Source organism: Aphis gossypii, unplaced genomic scaffold (assembly GCF_020184175.1).
Source record: "Aphis gossypii isolate Hap1 unplaced genomic scaffold, ASM2018417v2 Contig00060, whole genome shotgun sequence".
Lineage (NCBI taxonomy): Eukaryota > Metazoa > Arthropoda > Insecta > Hemiptera > Aphididae > Aphis > Aphis gossypii.
In genome coordinates, this window is record NW_026082995.1 from 44468 (window position 1) to 61242 (window position 16775).

At 27.1% G+C, this 16775-nt stretch overlaps 1 protein-coding gene, 1 long non-coding RNA gene and 1 pseudogene across 2 annotated transcripts; 2 read left to right on the plus strand and 1 right to left on the minus strand.

Annotated features, from left to right (window-relative positions):
- Window positions 1-888: 888 nt before the first annotated feature.
- On the minus strand, window positions 889-1869 carry LOC126553062 (uncharacterized; annotated as a pseudogene).
- Window positions 1870-4835: 2966 nt separating this feature from the next.
- On the plus strand, window positions 4836-6146 carry LOC126553058 (uncharacterized). Its single transcript, XR_007606438.1, has 4 exons — window positions 4836-5365; window positions 5516-5607; window positions 5676-5878; window positions 5977-6146. It is a non-coding gene; the product is annotated as an uncharacterized LOC126553058 (long non-coding RNA).
- Window positions 6147-11330: 5184 nt separating this feature from the next.
- On the plus strand, window positions 11331-12668 carry LOC126553063 (uncharacterized). Its single transcript, XM_050208253.1, has one exon. It carries the CDS (start codon window positions 11331-11333, stop codon window positions 12666-12668), a length of 1338 nt encoding a protein of 445 aa, XP_050064210.1.
- Window positions 12669-16775: the final 4107 nt, after the last annotated feature.

Genomic DNA, 16775 nt, shown 5'->3' on the forward strand with positions numbered 1-16775 from the left:
TCTAAAATTTTCGAACACATCCGTTAGTATGGTGACATCAGTTTTCAAATAAAGATCACTATACTCACCCAAAGTTTTAATATTAAATACTTTCCAATTTTTTTAGCATGAGAATAATCATTATTATTAATTTCTTCATTTTTTAAAGAGTTATAAAATGCAGATTTTGAAGGTAATCGAGTTTCGTTTAATTTACTCCAACTATCAATATACTCATAAGGGAAAACCCCTTTTCGTGTGACTAAATCAAATGTTTTATTAGAAAATAATTTTAAAGTTTCTTTAAACCTTGATTTATCTTCAAGTAAATTTTTTGCAAGCTCGCTTAATGAGGAGGCCATAAAACGGAATGTATCAACGAATTTTATACTAAATCTCGGAGCAACCTCTTTACTAAAAGATATATATTTTTCTACAGAATTTGGAATAACATGTATATTCTTATCATCAAAACCAAGTTCTCGAATTATAAAGTGACTATCGTAAGATAAGTTATGAAAAAAAATTGGAACAAATGATGGGTTGGTTATTTCAAAATTACATTTAAAACAAATACATTGTCTATATTTACCAGTAATATGACAGTGATCTCTAACTTTATATAATTCATTTTCTTCAAAGATAATAAACATATTTTACAAACCTTTGCTATTTGAAATTCTTTTTCCTCCTTTTCAGTCAACGTAATCATTGGTACATTAATTTGATAAATATCATTTATTTTTTTTGAAATATCAATCATATTTTCCATAAAATTTTTGCCGCATCAATACCTCTATAAAAATTATTATGTTTGTTGGAATTTTAAACTGTTTCTAGAAGTGTTTTTTATTAACTTTAAAAAAATGAATTTATTTTCTTTTCCTTCTTCAAACATTATCGGTCTTCCTAATTTATTCTTACTACACATTTTTTATGTTCAGTTAATCCTGTTTCACCCCAAAGTTTACTTTTACATGGTTTATTTCCAAAAGTTGTAAAACACCTCTTACAAATAATTAATTTAGAACAATTTTTAGTTTTCTGACTTCTAATAAATCTTGAAAAATCTTTAATATAACAATAATGTGATGTTTTATGATTATTGACAAAAAATAAATCAAAATGATTTTTTTCTTCTTTATTATTTATAAATAGAGGGAAAATAGTACCTTTATTATTTAAACTATAAACATTAACTGAAACATTATTTAAACGTTCAAATTTTTTAATTTGATTTATTGGTGTTGGGAAATCAATACATTTAAAATCTAACCCACTCTTTTTTTCAAGAAAATCAAAATATTTTTGGTTAAATCGTGATTTATTAGAACGCTTATCATATTTGGTTAGTATAGAATATTTAAAACAGTATTTATCTTTATTTTTAACGTTTATAATAGCCTTTTTTTCTCGTATAAATTTAGGTAAATCTAAATATGCACCTCCTTTTAATGGATTTACTAAATTGATTCTCAACTGTAACCCATCTATTGAAACAAGTGTCCATCCTGAACCTTTAGCAATAAATTCAGATTCTTCAGCTAATATTTTATCAAACTTTATGTTTAACAAACTAGCGAAATCGGATGAATTACATGCTAAAACATTCGAAGTTTTAAAAGCCACATCTTGTTTATCATGTGTTATAGGACGTGTGTAAGTAGCGTCAACGTGTAAATTAAATTTGATCGACGTTTTAATACACGATTGTCTTAACTTTAAAATTAACTCATGTAAAATATAGTTAAAAAATAATTTGTAATCTATATATTTTCACAGTTCTTAATTATGAAAGTTTTTGAACCTTTTCTAAATCTTTCTATTTCAATAAGTCCACTTCCAATCGTGTTCATACGCTGTTTTTTTGTTATTATATTTCTGTTCATAATGAGACTGAAATAATAAAAAAAACACATTAAATTTATATATATATATATAAATGTATGTTTTTTTTTTTGTTTTACATTTTTTAAAAAAAATAATAATAATAAAATTCTTAAATAAACAATGAGTACTTAGTTTTTTTTTAAAAAAAAAAATCATTTTAGATTCAAACAAAAAGATTCTGTTAATAAATTTAGATCATCCAATAATGTACAATAATCGCTATGCAGATGATAAGCTAACGTCTGTTTTCGAAATCTAACATAACCATACAAATCATAATATTTATTAACAAGTAATATTTCATTTCTCAAATTTATATTTCTCTTTTAAGATTTTTATTTTTTTTATATCTTGTAAAAGTGTTTTAGCTAAGTATTTTTCATATCTTAATATTTTAATTTTTCTTTTGATTAAAATTATAGTTTTTCTTTGTTCATGTTTACTTTGTACTTCCTTCTCATCATTATCATCGATTTCTTCATCCAATCGATGAATTTCAATTAGATATGGTTAAGTAAATCCATTTTCTAAAAAAACATTTTTTTTTTTTATGTTTTGGAAAAGCTATTATGAACAAAGTAATACTTCTATATAAGTAGGTGTATAAAAAAAAAGAAAAATGGAAATATAAAGAAATATTAAATCGGGTTAAAAAATAGATTTATTTAAACAAATTTATTTATTTATTAAATCTTCTAGTTGATTATTTAAAATTGTGGAACGATAACGTATACGTCTATTACATTTTTCACCAATATAATAAGAAAAATTAAACTCATCTAAAACGTTTCTTTTTTCATTTCTTAACCTATCTATTTCAACTAGATCTATTATTTTTTTTTTATATAAATTATTAATTTTTTTATTTAAAGCTCTTATATCATTTTTTTTTTCTTTCTTCATCTTGATCAACACTTTTTTGGTTTTCTAAAACTTCCAAATGTAATTCTTCAATCAAAGATCGGAGGTAAACGATTTGAGGAGATTCCATTTTATAATTCTGAAATTATAGGTAAATATTTATTCGTTTATTTTTTTATTTTAAATATAAAAAAGGTAATGTAAAAACTATATCTCATTTACACCACATCTAAAAAAAATAATTTGTACCACTTTTCAAGTTTATAATTCACACCAAATAAAATTTAAAAAAGGGGCATTATCTAATCTGTACTTACTAAAATTATAATTTGTAACATTGTTCACATTATTAAAATTATAATTATAATAAAATGTATATATATATAAGTAAATTTTTTGTTTAGCAATAATTCATAAAATATATAAAATCAATCATACTTTAATTATAAATAAATGTAAAACAAACTCTATATATATATATTAAATAAGTATTTTTGTTTAGCAATAATTCATAAAATATATAAAATCAATCATACTTTAATTATAAATAAGTAAAACAAACTCTATATATATATATATTAAATAAGTAAATTCTTGTTAAGTATATTATACTATTTTTTTTTTTTAAAAAAAATAAAACATAATTTATAATTATTTATATCAACTAAACTCTGAAAGAAAAAGCTAGTAACTATTTTTTGTTTATATATATATATATATATATATATACCACAGAATATATTCCGTGTACATACCGTACATTTACTATAACTAAGCTAATTATAACAAAAATAATAATAACTAAAATTAAGTGTATAAGACGTAACAACACAAAATATTGTTTACGATGTATCTGTGTATATGTGGTTTGGAAAAAAAAAAATGTGAAGATATAAAATTAAACATATTATTATTATAAATAAATGACATACTTTTAAATGTTGTACTACACACTAATCTTTTTGAACTATTCAAAATGTTTCGTACTATACTCAATTTTAGGGCTGGTACAAATTACATATTTCATTTCGTTTTTTTTTTTACGTGGTGTAAAAAAAAAAAAAAAACTAAAATTTATTTATTTATGTAACGCAAATACATGTTATATTTTTGATACAAATGAACCTATTTGTGGTGTAAATTATGTAAAATACCATTATTAAATGGAATCATTTTTTATAGTGGAAAATTATAATAGTAAATATTTAATTTAAAGCTAGTTAATAGTAGTAAAGTAATAGTACTTACATTTCTGTTAGCGTGGAGATGCTTGAAAAAAAATATACTGGCTTCTAGTTGTAGTGAACGGTCTTGGTGAAGATGGTTCAGCCGATTTAACGACGAAGTCCACTTTGTCGTATGTGTAAGAAATTTGAAATTAAAGTTATTTATTCACTGAATATAATAAAAGCAAGCTCGATGTATTGTTAAGTATAGAACAATGTCATCGGTCTATGCGTAAGTGAAGCTTAACTTTGTCTAATTCTTAATACTACCACAACCCATTTTATATTAAACTATTTGGGAGTAGTCCCCCAAAAATATACGTACGTGTCATGGTAAACAGGAAATTCGACTATACGTTTCTATTTCATATTTTACTATAACCAATTATTTAAATACATATTTTTTTAAAATATATATATATATATATATATATAAACGATTATTAAAACGATGTTCGTAATCCAATTATTTAATATATTAATATTTATTATTCTAAATCTAACCAACTAATATCAGCTCAGGGCAACAGGAATGAAGTAATGTAATATGTCGGATTTCTACATAGTGTTTTTACTGAACTAGCTGTATGTCTAATTCTTAATACTACCACAACCCATTTTATATTAAACTATTTGGGTGTAGCCCCAAAATATACGTACGTGTCATGATAAACAGGAATTCGACTATACGTTTCTATTTCATATTTTACTATAACCAATTATTTAAATACATATTTTTTAATCTTTAAAATATATATATATATATATAAACGATTATTTAAACGATGTTCGTATCCAATTATTTAATATATTATATTTATTATTCATTATTCTAAATCTAACCAACTAATCAGCTTAGGGCAACAGGAATGAAGTAATGTAATATGCAGGATTTCTACATACGAACTAGCTGTATGTCTAATTCTTAATACTACCACAACCGCTTTTATATTAAACTATTTGGGCGGCGTAGTCTCCAAAATATACGTACGTTTCTATTTCATGTTTACTATCACCAATTATTTAATTTTAATCTTACCTTGCTAAATTTACGTACCTTGCTAAATTGTATATAACCTTTCAAATCTGACATTGAAATGTAGAAGTCAATTACATTCTTTTAGATACAAATTGCACTTGTTATTACATTCTATTTTTTCGAATTGAAAAGACGTACCTTTCAAATTTTATTCTAGTTAGTGTTTTAGCTGAACTGATTATTTTAGACTTAAGAGGAGGAGTAGAAGTGGTTATATATATATAAGAGACTCATCGATACAGTATATTCAGTTTACTTCAACAGATTTACAATCTAGACTTTTTTTTTTTAATAAAATTAATTTAATTTTGAAAAAATGTCCTGCTACTCATTTAAAAGCGATGACGAGGAGTCGGTTGTATTTTCCGAAGTAAGTAAAAAAAAAACATTTATTTTTTTATTTATTTTTTTTTTTTATAATATAAATATATAATAATTATTTTAATTAAAAGACATTAAATATTTTATGAAAAATTTATTTTGTAAACCGTCATCAGCTTATCGTCTATTTTAATTATAGGATAATATTGCAACAACATCTCAAAAAAAGGTACATCGAAAAGGTTAGCTGTAAAACCGGAGAAGAAACCAGTATCGAAAAAGACGAAAAAGGTGAGTTATATAAATTTATGGCATATTACGAAAAAGTAAAAAAATATAATTTAATTATTATTTTATAGAGCACTGCTATTTGTTATACAGACAAAATATTAGATTTAATAACAGATCCAACTATACCAACCGATGCAGAGAACACCTTGAATATAAAAAAGGATGATTGTTCATTAACGGTTAAGACACCTGTAGACAATACGGCTGTAGATTACTGGACTATAGCACATTATAAATGTGCTAAAATTGATAAAGTTGCTCTGCAAGATAGGTAATAATAATAATAATAATAATAATAATATATATATATTTAACTAAAGTGAAATATTTATAATAAAAATTTAATTTAACCTAACCTAACTTTTTTAGATGGAAGCATGCTGAATGCTCACTCAAAATATCTTTAACAGGACAGCATCCGGATGATTTAACTACAGCCAAAGAAATGGTGACGCTCATTCAATCTGTTTTCGACAAAATGATGCGACATCCCGCCAAGAAGCTAATCAGACACAAACCAAAAAAATAAACTTATAAAATGTATGTAATAGGATATGGTGTTGGATTAATTTTATTTAATAAAAAAAAATTTTTTATATTTATATTTTTTTTTATTATTTAGATAAAAAAAAAAATAATAATAATTCATTTATAGGTTAAAATAAAATAAAATTAAAAAAAATAAAAATAAAATATTGAAAGTTAGTATATAAGTTAATTGGTATTAATTTCACATTTTTTTTTTTTTTTTAACAAGAACGATAAATTAAAATAAATTAAGAAACTTTTTTTATCACTACATCTTGTAATATCATGTTCGACAATGAATTAAAATGAAATTGTAATAACTCGTACATAAATGAACAATCTTCACTTTGTATATTGCTGTAGCTGAAATCATAATTTTGAATATATTGATTTGTAAATTCGTTTCGTTGACAAGATGATGGTAACCCATTTACGTCAGACTTAATTAACGTATAAGCTGTATCAAACGTTTTTTGGTATGATTCCAATTTTTTCTGTTTTTCAACAATATACAAGTCAATACAATGTTGTAATTGTTTCAAACGATGAAGATCAATATGAGATAATGTTATATAATTATCATTAGAATATAAAACTATAGTTGATTGGTTTACATTAACAGAGTAGAAAAAATTATCAGCTATCTTAACACGTTTACAACGAGTATGCAAATTTTCGATAATTGTATTAAAATTGTTTTCGCACATTAACTTACACCACTGATCAAGATCTAACGTTACAACAACTTTTTTAGTTAATTTACATTCTAATAATATAATAATTGAAATTTGCTTATTAACTAGAAGTCCAACGGTTACACTTTTCTTACTAAAAGGACGAATATCGAACACAGATTTTGATACAACGATTGATGGATTCATATTGATAAAATAAAAAAAAACAGTAAACAGTATTTTTTTTCTAGAAATATGAATATGATCACTAGACAGCTTAGCTCAAACTAACAAGTTTTGTTTATCCATACATGTTATATACTAAACAAATGTAAGGTTACAAAAGAAAAAAAAAAAAAAAATGTGAACGTATAGTGTCTAGTTGGATAAACAGTAAAGAGTTATTATACTTACCTACCTAATTCGATAGAACCTGAAACATTTTTAAAAATCATTAACATATTAAATTTAAATTAGACGCGTTATCCCACTAGGCTATACGTTCACGAGGTATTAAATAAGTTATTAACACATTTAAGTTTATTAAATTCAGATTTTTTTTATTGAAATATAGAAAGTTAAATGAACTAAACAACAGTATCATATGACCTTGATCCACAATCACAATCACAAATATCGATAATCTTACCATATTTTTTTACTACATTTTCAACAAACTGATTTCCTTTTGATAATAATACAAAAACACATTTCGGATTCCATCTTGAATGTTCAATCCATGGATTATCTTCTTTTTCCCAACGATGCATATAATACCGCAGCAAAAACATTCAACAATATCTTTTTTCCCTGAATATATAAAACCGCTTTCAGCTAATGAGTATTTATCTTGAGATGAAGTCAACGGAAATAAATTGAATGTTTTCAATCTTGATATAAATGTAGTGAATTCTGGATATGTAGGATATGCATTGTTTCGTACTAACGAAACAAGTGAACAAAACTGTTGTTAATTTGTTGAAAATTCATTTTTTATAAAAAAAAAAATAAAAAAAACTTAAATGAATTAAACTTGATTAAAACTAACAGAACCTGATTGAACGATGGTTGAATATTAACTGAACTGTCTGAACTGAAATGAATTCAATAAAACGACTTTTATCTATAATTTTAAAAAAAAAAAATGAAATTATTGTGTAACCTGAATGTTTAACTTACAAGGGAAATAAATAGTGTTGAAGTGTGTATACACTGTTTAAACTTTATGTGTAACAGGGGAAAAAATAATTGGTTAAAGGCGGAAACTATCCTTAAATTTTAAAAATCTCCGCAGTCAAAAGTGCGCAGAACATACATTATGGTTTTTGAGAATCAGTGTTTTTTTTAGTACAGCGGAGAAAAAAAAAGTTTGAGGGGGAAAATCCCCCTAAAATTTTAAATCACCGCAGTCAAAAGAGCGGAGAAAAAAAAAGTTTGAGGGGAAAAATCCCCCTTAAAAATTTGCAATCTCCGCAGTCAAAAGTGCGCAGAACATAAAATGTATACTACTTGTATAATAAATAAATATTTCATTTAAGATGAAAAATACCTGTATGGTGCCTATACATATATTATAATGTATATGAACATTAATTAACTGCCTACGTATAAGCTGACAGTTGCAAAGTATAGCAATATGCATTTAACAGTACAACAAATCATTACAAAGGTAATAATTTCAATATCATTTAATTGCAAATGAAGTGCATAAACAAAATCCTTACCTACTACAAATCTTTTTGTCTTACGTACGTGGAATCTTCCTTTCCCAATATTTAACAGTTCAATATCCTATAATAGTTCATACAACAAAATGTCATACCTAGTTTTTTAATGTAATTTTTTAGCTTACTTATAATATATTTATTTTGTTTTAATTTAAATAAATTGTAAATGTTTCATTTGTCTCAATTGTGTACAATGCTCATATGCATAAACATTTTTTAAGTAAATGTTTATTATCCATGAAGTAATGAGTGTTATGACTTATAAATTATATCCTGATTTGGGTTGGGTATTTTTTACAAACTATGCAAATAAATAATAGGTATTATATATTTTTACAAAAGTTTAAAATTGAATTAACATAATAAATAATAATAGTTATTTATTATTTATAGTAACTATAATTAACAATCTATATATATAAAAATTTCGTGTCACGATGTATGTTCGCGATAAACTCCGAAACTACTGAACGGATTTTGATAAAATTTGGTAGCCATTTATAATATGGTCCAACTTAAAATATAGAATAGTTTTTTTTCAATATGTATTATTAATAAAATGTGCTCAAACAGGAATATTGAGATTTACGATAGAAATTTTTGTTTATAAATGGTTGCTATGGGGGTTATAAGATTTGAGAATAATATTTATTTATTTGTGGTTGCTATGGTAATATATAAAATTAATCTGACCGAGTCAGTCATTATCGAGTTAATCGCGTCGTTAGGAGTTTTGTTTGTTATTTTTATTTATACAGTTTAATTTGTATCGGTTTAGTGTTTTCGTATTTTACTTTACCTACACACTAACCATAAATACTTGGTATTGTGTTATTATTGTGCAGTGTTCAGTATTGAATATTCTTTAATTTTTTTTTAAATTTAGTATAATGCCGCGGAAATATAACCTACACAATCAGTATAGTAAAAATACACGACGTAATTGCAGCAAGAAACGCAGCTCAACAAATCAGAACAGCAGAAATTCGCAGACAAGAGTCTCGAGAACAGCGTGATGAACGTCTACGACAAAATATATTGAGAACAAGATCGGCGCGAGAACGGCACATAGCCACATTTAGAGAACTTGACAGAGAGCGACAACAAACCAAGCGTGTATTAACACGTGCATCATTCGTTCGAATATGCACCAGATATCAATTACTCTGCAGATACTAAAATTATAATTGGTGCAATGGATAAAATATGCCAATATTGTCAAGCGTTAAAATTCCGCAATGAAACGATTGGTATGTGTTGTGCATCTGGAAAAGTTGTACTGGCACCTCTTCCTATTCCACCGGAACCTTTAAAATCATTTCTTGCTGGCGAATCAGACGATTCGAAATTCATTTTACGTAAGACACACAAATTCATTCTTGCTTCCAATGACGTCCTTTGGCGCAACTAAAATTTGCGACCTCACATCTGATGGAAATAATTTTGTAACTACGTTAAAATCCAAGGCCAAGTGTACCACAAGATTGGGTCATTAATGCCAATGCCTAATGATGATCCAAAGTTTCTCCAAATTTATTTTATGGGCAGTTGTGAGGAACGCGTAACAACTCGGTGCCTGCATAATTTCATCGAACAAGCAGAAGAGAGAGCAATTGTGGAATCTTTGGAAAACTTTTTTGAAAATTATAATCAACTTATCCAATTATTTAAAAGAGTATCGCCTCAATTAAGAAATGATAATTATCAAATTGTCATCAAAGCCGACAAAGTACCTTCAGGAGAACACGCTGGAAGGTTCAACGCGCCAACCGTAGATGAAGTTGCTGTTATTATGGTTGGTGATCCAGTTAACAACAGAGACCTCAAAATCATACGTCGAGACAGCACTGTTCATATAATTTCAGACCTTCATCGTTCGTATGACTCACTTCAGTATCCCCTAATATTCTGGCAAGAGCAGGATGAATATCACATCAACATCAAACAGCGTGATCCAATCAATGGTACGTTTAATAATATATACTATTTAATAAATTATTTTGGTGATTTTAATTTCTTATTCTTAATTTTTATAACCATTTAATAACTCATTTTTTTTAGGTAATGAAATAAATAAAAAAGTTAGTTCAATGAACTACTACTAGCATCGATTGATGATTAGACTTAATCAAGATAATTATATCCTTCGATATCGTCAACTATTCAATACGTATATCAATACGTTGTGGATATGTTTGCTAAGATCGAAAGTGAACGTTTACGGTATATTAGATACAACCAGGCTAAATTAAGATCAGAAGAATACATCCATTTACGAGATGCTATCACCGGAAACATCGATGAAAATTTAAACGCCAATGACATCGGAACTGCATGTATTTTACCTTCAAGCTACATCGGCAGTCCACGGAGCATGCAGGAATACATACGAGATGCGATGACTTATGTACGTCATTACGGTTGACCTGATTTGTTTGTTACATTTACGTGTAATCCAAATTGGGAAGAAATAAAAAGTTTGTTATTACCAGGCCAACAATCAATACATCGTCACGATATCGTTACACGTGTGTTTAAACAAAAGTTAAAATCTTTAATTAATTTAATCGTAAAATATTCAGTTTTTGGTAACACACGTTGCTGGCTGTATTCTATTGAGTGGCAAAAGCGAGGTTTGCCTCATTCTCATATTTTGGTTTGGCTTGAAGATAAAATCCGTTCAGAAGAAATTGACCAAATAATTTCTGCCGAAATTCCGGATCCACTAACTGACTCAGAATTGTTCGATATTATTACCAGTCACATGATCCACTGACCGTGTGGTGCTTTTAAAATGGCATCACCATGCATGGAAGAAGGAAGGTGTAAGAAACGTTTCCCGAAATCCTTTACCAATGATACTATTACGGATATCGATGGTTATCCATTGTATCGCCGCAGAGACCCTGAGCATGGTGGTCACACATTTACAATTCGAAAGTCAAATTCTATAAATGAAGTTGAAATTGATAATTGGTGGGTAGTTCCGTACTCACCATTGCTGTCAAAAGCGTATAAGGCTCATATTAATGTCGAGTTTTGCAGTTCCGTCAAATCAATTAAGTACATTTGTAAATATGTTAATAAAGGAAGTGATTTGGCCGTATTTGAAATACAAAATATAAACAAAAATGACGAAATAGCAAGATACCAGATGGGTAGATATATAAGCAGCAGTGAAGCTATCTGGCGTATTTTCAGTTTTCCAATACACGAAAGAGAGCTTTCTGTCCAGCATCTTGCAGTACATCTTGAAAACGGTCAACTAGTATATTTTACCGAAGAAAATATTCTCCAAAGACCATTTGAGACACCGAAAACGACACTAACTGAATTATTTACATTATGTCAAAAATCTGATGTATTTGGCCAATTTGCAAAAACATTATTATATACCGATGTTCCACGCTATTTTACATGGAATAAAATAGGGAAAAAGTGGGAGCCCCGTAAGCAAGGAAAACCACATACATCGATCCCAGGCATATTTAAAGCTAAGACATTGGGACGACTTTACACTGTACATCCTAAACAACGTGAATGCTTCTTTTTGCGTTTATTGCTGGTGAATATTCACGGACCAACATATTTCGAATATTTGCGAACAGTGAACGATCGAGTGTTCAATACATATCAAGATGCATGTTGCGAGTTGCAATTACTGGAAGCAGATAATCATTGGGACTTGACACTTGCTGATGCAGCATTGACATCTACACCGAATAATATTAGTCAACTATTTGCAATAATTTTGACAACATGTTTTCCAACACAATCATCGACTCTGTGGGAAAAATATAAAAATTATGTGACTGAAGATATACTGCATCGAATTAGACGAACAAATCAATGTCCAAATTTAGATTTCACACCAGAGATGTATAATGAAGCATTAGTGTTGATCGAAGATTTATGTATTTTAATTTCAAATTTGCAACTTAGTCATTATGGAATGTCATCACCTGATCGCCCGGCTGTAGACTTAGTGAACACTGATTTGCAACGAGAAAAACAGTACAATGACGTTGACTTAGCTACAATTATTATGAATAATGAGCCATTACTGACAGCCGAACAAAAAAATATTTATAATCGGATAATGCGGACCGACCAAGGTGGGTTTTTTTTTTAGACGCACCAGGTGGAACAGATAAGACATTCTTAATATCATTAATTCTTGCAAAGACACGTTCCCAACAGAAAATTGCTTTGGCAATTGTATCGTCAGGCATTGCTGCAACTTTGTTAGATGGTGGACGAATAGCACATTCAGCATTGAAGTTGCTATTAGACATTCATAATAAGTTATTTATACTCTATGTCGACGCGCCCGCAGCCCTCAACCACTATAAATTATATTATTATCGATAAGATAATTAATATTTATTTTGTATCTTATTTGTTAGCATCGAGATAGATAAACAATACTGGAGCGCGCTCTTACCAATATCGTCCGTGAGACGAAAACAAGCCATGTCTTGAACGTTACCCCCACCTCTGCAGGGCAAAAAAAATAGCTGCAAACTTGCGAACGTACTAGAGAACATAAACGCCTTATAATAAGTTAGGTACTTCCACTCGTCCGATTTTAAAAATTAAAAACTATTTGTACTTGTGAACAAACCTACTATACAGCGATATAGTTTTAAACAGAAAAATAAAAATTAATAGCTACACAAAAGTATAAAACAAATAATTGTAATTATTACAATAATATAGAGATTTATCGTGTTTACAGCTAATCATTTATCTTTAAACATAAGCAATTACATTATAATCCAAATTGTATAGAATATAAATAATTTAAATAGTCATTCAGTCATCCATTTAAATAAAAATTAGTAGTTAATACCATATATACTATATTATATTGAAATACAGCAATACTCCAAGTCTACAAATCATAACATAAAGTCAGACGTACTGTGATTTAACTATTTAAGTAGGTACCTATTACTAAATAATAAATAATTAATTTAGAATATTAAAATATAATATTGTAATAACTAATAAGCAGTGTCGGCCTGGGGTATGAAAGGCCTAGGCAGGGTTTTTTTTAGGGCCTCAATTTTTAGTCAAAATTTATCTTAGATTGAGTTTAAATTTTGAAAGTCATGTTTTGTAATATCTTAAATACATATATAAAATATATACATTATATACATGAATACTTTTATTGTAGCATATTAATTAATGTATTATTTTTAAGTACATAACAATTTGACTTCATACACAACATATAGAAAATAAATAATTAAAATTAAACTATTATTTTGTTATTACTTATTATAATAAATGTGTACATAATATTTCTTTTAACTAAAAAAATAGATGTATTTTCTACAAGTTTGAATCATAATTTATACTCTTTAATAGATATTAAATTTAAAAAAAATTTTAAAAAGGTGAGGGCCTCGGCAGCGATCGCTGCCTCGCTGCCCTGGCCAGGCCGACACTGCTAATAAGTAATGTAGAAAATGGGAAACAATAAATACAAATTTAACACATAAAAGATATATTTATAGCATTTATTTATTTTAAAACATCGATACAAATACAATATAAATTTAAATACATCAGAACAAATAGAATATTTTTATAAAATTTACATTTTAAACATTAAAATAAATTTTTATTTTATTTTTTAAACATTTTGAAATAATATTAGCTTAGTTAATTTTTGCCTCAAAGAACTTTTATTTTTTAATGCTTCCTTTGCATTAACTTCTTTAGCATAATGTCGCATTCTAATATTTATGTAGCTGTCACTAAGAACTGAGAATAGTTTATGATCATGACTAGGAGAACCAAGTTCGATATTTATAGGATGAGTATTAGGAAAAAAGAATAAATTTGACTTATTTAATATATTCTTCCTTGCTAGCATTAAAATATTGGTTTTTACATTTGCATGTAGTTTTTTTTGCATGACTATAATAAGTTGAAAAGATTTTTTCAATTCTTTAAGAATTAAAGAAACAGCAGGAGATACTATTTTTAATTTTCCTCTAGTAATAAAAGAGGTAAAGTTTATATTTTTTGTGTAGCCATGGTCAGAATGTCCTTCAATTAGTATATCTAAACAAAAAGGGCAAACTATTTTTCTAGATATATTCCTTACAATGTATCCAGCAATATAATCTAATATTTCACCAGTATATTCTTTTAAATGTATATTGGATAAAAGATTTTTATATTCATCACCAAACACATCCAACTCATCATCATTATTAGTAGATTTTTTAATACTTCTTTTTTCAGAACGAAAATCCAATATATCTCTACCGGGAATTTCATAATATGAGCAATTTCCATTCTCAACAATAATATTTTTGATGTACAATAATTGCCTCAAAGTTTTTTTTAAATTGAACACAATTTGGGTTATAATTGTTCCCACCCCTAGCTCGAATACACCCAAAAAAAAGTTCAATGTGACTTTGTGATGTTTTATAAGTCAGAACATATTTAAGGGGATTTTGGGATCTATAAAGAAGCTTATATGCAATTTCTATGGTACTAGACATAGTTAATATGAAGCTTAAAATAAACATTTTCCTTCCACCCAATATTAACAGGTTATTCTCACATTTTAAAGTTTTTAAATATTCAGATGTGTCGTTAAAAACCGATCTTATTGTATTGATATTACCTGGGTTTATAGGACTTTTGTAACCTTTGTAAAATGGTATTCTGGAATTGAGGATATCAAATATTCGATCTATTTGTCTTATAAAATATATTGTAGCATCACTGTTCTGGAATGATGGTTCACCTTTTTGCTGCAAGTATTGAATCGCATCTGCTACTCCACTGCTGAGTGTCTGGGCAGCTAACTTCATTTTCATAATATAATTTTTGTAATTAATATGTTGTGAACTTAATTTGTTAGCAAATTTTAAGCCAAGTTCATTTTGAAATGCATTTAGAGAGCTTATGTACTGCCATTTAATATCACCAATATTAGATTGAATAATTTGTTTATCAGCCAAAGAAGATCTAGCGAGTTTAAGCATATGACAAGTATCAAAAATAGAATATACTTCAATTGATCTATTTGCATTATTTACAGTAAACTTTGTGTTCAAACTATCCATATCAAAATTACAGCCTAATTTTTGAAGCTTTGTAAATTAGAAGGAGCACCATCGCAAGTTACATTCCATACTTGTATTCCAACCTCATTAAGTTTAATAATAGCAGTAGATATTAAGGTACTTAGAACATTACTGTTAATTTTGTTGACATAAAAAAAACCAATAGGACATTTAAACTGTCTAGTTAAGCTAACTATCATTAATACTAAAGCTTCAGTTGCTAATTCAGAATTTTCACCAGTACCAACATCAACATTTCCTGCACATCTACCTTTCTCTGGTTCCCAAACTAGTTGCTTTCTTAAAGACATTGAATTATGAACAAGTGAACAATCTTGAAGCCAAGAATTTTTAGAAACTTCTTGCTTCAAAAAAAAAAATACTTCTTCCAAGAAACCGGGTTCACATTCTATACTACTTAATCATTTTCTAATAGTTGAAGGATGCGGAAGCGTGAACATTTTGCGTACATATTTATAAGCTTTAGGCGAATAAAAAAAAAGGGTTTTAGCAAAATCTTTCATAGCATTTGTATATCGTACACCCTTTTTATGAAGCATTTTAGACTTATGTTCATGCAGTAATAACGTTAATAGAAACCCACCAAAATTGTCTTCCAGCATTTGCGTTACTTCATCAGAAGATGTAACATTTTTTTTTATTCTCAGAATCAGATCTAAAAAAAAATCTTGATTAAAAAAATCTAAAATATATAGTTATACATGTTTATAGTTAAAATTACCTTTTAATGATTTAATTTTACTATTTCTTCTTTTCAATCGTTGTTGTAATATCTTAATCTTGTTTTGGTACAATTTCTTATTAAATGTTTTAATATTACACTGTACCATTTTATCTTCTTTTTGGTGAGATGTTTCACTCTGGTAAAACTACAAACATTAGATATTAAACAACAGATAATTATTAATTACCATTTACCAGATAAGAGCTTATTAATATTAAGTTTTATTTTTAGTTTTATTTATTAGTATTAACTTAAAATCCAAATAAATTATAAATTAAACAATTTGATAATACCATGTTATTAGTTGATGAATCTTTACCAGCTTCATTAACTATTTCTGCATGAATCATATTATTTTGATCATTGGCCTAAAATAAATTTAATAAATTAGTATACA